Below are 6,000 nucleotides of genomic sequence, written 5' to 3'. Positions count from 1 at the left end.
CACTCCCTATGATCCCTGCTTCCTGGTATACATGCCACTGTGTAATCTTCTCCCCTTGAGAGTGGGTAGGACCTGTGATTTCTCTTTAACCAACAGAATATGGCAAAAGGGATGAGATTATCACCACTGTGAGATTACATTATAGAAGATACTCTCATTCTAGAGACACTCTTTACTAGACTAAGTGGCCATTTTGGGGAAGCCAAGGCAAGGAACTTTGGGCAGCCTGAAGAAGTTGAGGCAGATGCTAGGAACTGAGTGAAGCCTCTAGTTGCTGAGGACAGCCTCTAGCTGACTACCAGCAAGAAGCTGGGGCTTCCAGACCTATAACCATAAGGAAATAAATTTTGCCAAAAGCCTAAGTGAGCACAGAAGTCAATTCTTCCCCAGTTGAGCTTCTACATGAGAACAGCTTGGCTGACTCCTTGGTTGTAGCCTTGTGAGAGCCTAAACCCAGCACGTAGCTGAGCCCAGAGTTCTAACCCACTACAATGGTGAGATTAATAAATGTGTGTTGTGGTAATTTGTTACACAGCAATAGAAAACAAATACGGTGCTCAACGTCCATTCTAGCCTCTCAATGTGCCTTCTTGTATTGCAGAGGCGAAAAAGCTAAAAGGGTATTTTCCAGATTCCCTTGCCCCTAGGATTCTGGATACATTATAGGCCAATCACATGCATACTCATGAGACTTGAATAGCTGAGGGGGAGGTAAAGGCTATGCTTGCTTCTGCCATTTCTGCTGGTAAACATGGTTGTGAAGATGTTTTCTTGCTCTATTGTAATTTAGTCACTAGTTTGTGGGTGGTGAGAAGTGGGATGGTTGGCATCTCTGTTGCTGTGTAAATCATAGCAGGTGGGGCATGGATCTGTAAGTAGCAGCTGTAATGTTGGCTTTTCATCATGGTAGCAGGAAATAGTTTCCTAATTGTAGAAGAATTAGCAACTCCCTTGGTGGCCTGGTTCTGTGGTATAGTTTTGGAAGTTGTTCTTGAAAGCTCAATTTAGACCAGTCCTCTTGATAATTCTGTAAGCCACTTAATGTCTGGTAATAAATCTTTTCCTGCCTTAACTAAACTAATTAGAGTGAATTCTGTTCTCTGCAACCTAACCTTAACTAATAAAGGATAGAAGTCCTTAAGTGATAACTAAGTATAAACAAAAATACATCATAATAAATAACAGTAATATCTTTAAGCAAACAATTTTTCATGTTTACTGTAATAATTTGTAATATTTATTTTTATAAAGTAAAGCCACCTCATAACATTTAATTTAATGCATAAGGTATAATGCAGCGGTGCAGTTTAACACAACTACATAAGATTTTTAATATTAAGAACTCATTTTCTTAACAAGGTAGCAGCTATAAAACTATGTAGTCATCTTATTTCTCCTGCAGACTCAGAAAATAAATGTTTGCCTTTTTAACTTGCATTTACAATCATTTTACAATTCAAAAATCTAAGTATTCAATTTTAATGAATATAGGCTAAAATACAATACCTAGTAATCTTTGATATTCTGACTTTTTAAAATCATATCAAATATTAATAACATATGCTCTTAGAAAGTATCTTTTTTGTAAATATAACTGACAAAATATTCAACAAAGTATGTGCAACAGTGCCTTTGTATATAAGCATAGAGCCTTATGTCTTTAGTCTAGAGTCTATGTAGTATAATTTAACAATCATTGCAAAATAAGAGATGTATGATAGTTTATGTATAAACTATTAACCAAAGTCTAAAATTTGAACACATTTCAGCAAATCATTTCTGAGAAAAGGCATAGATGCTTATTTACCAACTCTGTCTTTAGGTGATAATGTTCTAGAAAAGGTTAACCAAATCATTTTAAAGATAACACTAGTAAGTGTTTGGCCAAGCCCAATTTATGAAATTTTCAAAGGGTCAATTAAAATTCTTGAATCTCTTTGAAAATAACATATTCTGTGGTGATGAAACCCTTTGTGTTAGGCCTTGTTCACAGTGGACTCTTGTCAAAGGCTGACTTATACCAATTCCTTTCCAGAAAGGGAGAATGTCTTGGGTTACTCTAAAGAATTTCTGCTCTTTTATTGTTTCACATCTGAAAAGTCAAAGGGCTTAAAACCAAAGCCTTTTGTGAAGAAAGAAGCTCCACTGGATAACTTCTCCCCATAGTTTCCTAAGTCGATTTATTAATAAATTGCTCTTGTCAAAAACAGCACAGAAGATTGAACAGGTATGGTTTGCTTGTCTTTTTTTCTTTAAAATGCTAACAAAGCCCATTATCTCTAAATGGACTTTCACTGTAATGACTGAAATATAAGCAGCATAAAATATTGAAATTACACATCTAAATCAGATAGATGGTCAAAACTTTTTAAACAGACACCAGCAATTACCTTAACTATCATTAAACATAAGTACTTTATGAACTTGCCAGACTAAAACAGTAATTCAGTCTATCTTATGTAGCTTAAAACATGACTGGTGAAAATTCAAAATCTACAGCTAGAACCAAAGCAGTCACAGCTACTCTGAGACAAATGCCACAAACAGCAGTGTTTCAAGTAATTGCTCAGTCTAATGAGACACCTATATACTTAACTGAATTGTTTCTTAACCCTTCTGAAGAGACTGGCTTTATCTGGCTTAAAATTAAATCCAATATTGTTTCTCCTTATATGTGCCCAGAATTTTGGACTTGTTCTTGACTTGTTTTTATCAGTCAGCAGCTGCTGAACTGCTCAGGTAGGAAGAATGTAGAAGTTACTAAAAAAAAACATTTATTATTAGAAAAATGAATGAGATTAACTTCAAAAAGTTAATATTATTTCAGTTTGATAACTTGAAAATGAGGTCCCCATTTGGTAATCACTTAGATAATTAAGGCTATAGATCTAAGAGCCTGGATTTCTAAAGCATCATAATAGGAACTGAGGCAATCTGGAAAGTAGGGTTTATCAGATGACATGGCAGCATCACTAACACTCAAACATAACATTACATTTTCAAAATCATCACTAATCCATATGTAAACAGCAGCACAAACTAGTAATTTTCTTACTAAAAGTGATATGGTAGTGCCCTCTGGTGGTAACATTTAGCATATTCCCCTGATACTACATATGTGAACTATAAAAAGTTCATTTGTAATGGAGAATATCAAAAATTAGAGATTACCACAAAGAAATGAATCATTGTGCTTCCACATATCTTTTTTTTAAACCTTAAAACATATTGGTAACAAGATAAATCCCTGATCCCTATTCCCAAGAATTAAGCTGAAAGCTACAGGAATCTTAGTAAACTTGTCTATGACAGGCAATTCCTGTTAAAAGAGATTTACATCTTGGTTCTGAAACTTAACTGAGAGGTTTTTGCATTTTCGAGTTTCACTTTTACATCTATGGGTTTCTCAAAAAACCTCACCAAAGCTGGTTCATTCAACAAAGACGCAAGAATCTGTTCAAATGCAAATGACCACTGAGGTTCTTCCCTCAGAGAGGAGGGATCTTTCTTCAAGTGGCTCTCTGTTTTCCCCTCACTGGGTCCTCCAGAAGCACAGACTGTACCAGAGAATTCTTTGGCTGATGCTGTAGGGCTATGTAGTTTCCTTCCAACTTCTTCCATCCTGAGCAAAAGGCTAGTTACAACAGCAATGGCTTGATATAACGACTCTTCTTCAGGGTCCCCATGAAATAAGTTATACAGAGTCTTTGAAAACTGAATGAATTGTGACTGAAAGACACAAGTTAGAAATACCACATTTGATATTACATTTAGCAAAAAGAAAGAGAACTTAGAAGTAAACAGTCTCTTTTTTGGAATTTGTACTATTTAACCTTCACCACAGAAGTTACAAAAACTAATGATTAATCTCCAAAAAAATCTTGGTTCTAGAAAGATGGGTATGAACCGTGCAAGAAAATTCCATTTAAGTTTTCTCATTTGTTGCCTAGTAGCAGTACGTTGTATATGTATATTATATATATAATAATTCCTGGGCAACTTACCTACCAGTATTCCCTCAATGTTAGGTGGTTCTTAAATAGGCAAATTCTCCTATTTCCCCACATGCGAATCGTTCATTCATTGACCAATCTTTTTAAAAAATGTTATTTATTTTGGGGCGCCTGGGTGGCTCAGTCGGTTGGGTGTCCGACTTTGGCTCAGGTCACGATCTCACCATCAGTGAGTTCGAGCCCCACTTCGGGCTCTGTGCTGACAGCTTGGAGCCTGGAGCCTGCTTCAAATTCTGTGTCTCCCTCTCTCTCTCTGCCCCTTCCCTGCTCACGCTCTGTCTCTCTCAAAAAAAAAAATTAAAACATAAAAAAAAAATTTAATGTTATTTATTTTTGAGTGAGACAGCGAGCAGAGAGGGTAGAGAGGGAGAATCCCAAGCAGGCTCCGTGTTGCCATCACAGAGCCCAAGGAAGGGTTTGAACCCATGAACTGTGAGACCATGACTTGAGCTGAAACCAAGAGTGGAACGCTTAACTGACTGAGCCACCCAGGTGCCCCAACCAATCTTTTTTTTAAGTTTATTTATTTATTTTGAGGGAGAGAGAGAGTGCACGCAACAGCATGAGCACAAGTGGGGGAGGGACAGAGGAAAAGAAAGAATCCCAAGCAGGCTTCATGCTCAGTGTGCACAAAGCTATACACAGGGCTCAATCTCACAACCCTGAGATCATGACGTGAGCTGCCGAAATCAAGAGTGGGATGTCTGACTGAGCCACCCAGGCACCCCTCATTAACCAATCTTAACAAAAGGCTTAAGGATGAGTTTTCCTTGATCTCTCCAAAGGGCTAGAGTGGGCAGCTCAAGTAGGACAACAAATTATGGAAGAATGTTTTGGGAACTATGTAGTAGTACAAGGTAGTACTACAGAGCCCATTTAGACATGTTTCTCTTTATGTATTATTATTATTCTTTTTTAATGTTTATTTTTTGAGAGAGAGAGAGAGAGAGAGAGAGAGAGAGAAAAGAGACAGAGTGCAAGTGGGGGAGGGACAGAGAGAAAGGGAAAATTCAAAGCAGGCTCCAGGCTCTGAGCTGTCAGCCCAAAGTCCAACATGGGGCTTGAACCCATGAACCGTGAGATCATGACCTGAGCCGAAGTCAGGTGCTTAACTGACTGAGCCACCCAGGTGCCCCAGACATGTTTCTCTTTAAAGGCTGAGGTGGGACCCAAGTAGAGAAATAAACTGGTTTGTTTGCTAGTTGCCCCTAGATAATCCATAGACGTTGCTAATAGATATTTGAGAATTAAAAAGAAAAACTGATTCTAACACAAGAGTTCCATCCTACTAGAAAAATCTATCTGTAAATAAAAAAGCAAATACAAAGGATATACTTAATAAAAATAAACAGTACCAAACTTTTAAGTTTTATTTTTCTTCCTTAGTTTGTAGTACTATTTATAAAAAATTTTAGAATAAATACCATACTGATTCATTAAAAAAACTTATTCAGCTACCAAATTACCTAGTCCATGAGGAATACTGTTATTTGTCAGTTCTTATTTTGGTAAAATTCTGGGGATCTTCAGTATATAAACCAACAGATTGTAATTTAAAAAACATAAGAACATAAACTGAATGACCAGTATTTAAGATAGACATGGATTTAGAATTGTGTCAAGTAGTAGTAGTATTGTTTGAGCACAAATATAAGATGATAAGACACCAGTGTGTGACCTATTTTATTAACTTCTTATCCCTAGTACCTAGCATTGGGTGTCATCTAGTAGGCACTACAAAAATGTTTACTGAATAAATGAATGCTTCTAATAAAGCTGGAAATAGGAAACACTGAAATATGTGTTTACACATACATCTTTTCTAAAGTCACAAATGTTGTCATAGCAGAAGAACTATCCTGAAACTAAATACATTTAAATGCTTAACGCAGAAAATCATTTTGGGGTGCCTGGGTGGCTCAGTCAGTTAAGCATCTGACTCCTGATTTAGGCTCAGGTCATGATCTCACTGTTTGTGAGGTGAGCC

General features: G+C 36.8%; 1 protein-coding gene across 2 annotated transcripts in view; it reads right to left on the bottom strand.

Moving 5' to 3' along the window:
• Positions 1 to 1,214: 1,214 nt before the first annotated feature.
• Positions 1,215 to 6,000, bottom strand: part of TBC1D8B (TBC1 domain family member 8B) — a 63,601-nt gene continuing 58,815 nt past the window's right edge. For both annotated transcript variants that reach the window (XM_045470884.1, XM_045470885.1), the window contains one exon: positions 1,215 to 3,729. In XM_045470884.1, the coding sequence (XP_045326840.1) occupies positions 3,334 to 3,729 (396 nt within the window). In that variant the 3' untranslated portion in view covers positions 1,215 to 3,333. The remainder of the gene's footprint in view (positions 3,730 to 6,000) is intronic.

This window comes from Leopardus geoffroyi, chromosome X (genome assembly GCF_018350155.1).
Source record: "Leopardus geoffroyi isolate Oge1 chromosome X, O.geoffroyi_Oge1_pat1.0, whole genome shotgun sequence".
Taxonomy (NCBI): Eukaryota; Metazoa; Chordata; class Mammalia; order Carnivora; family Felidae; genus Leopardus; species Leopardus geoffroyi.
This window is presented reverse-complemented; position numbering and strand designations above follow the sequence as displayed.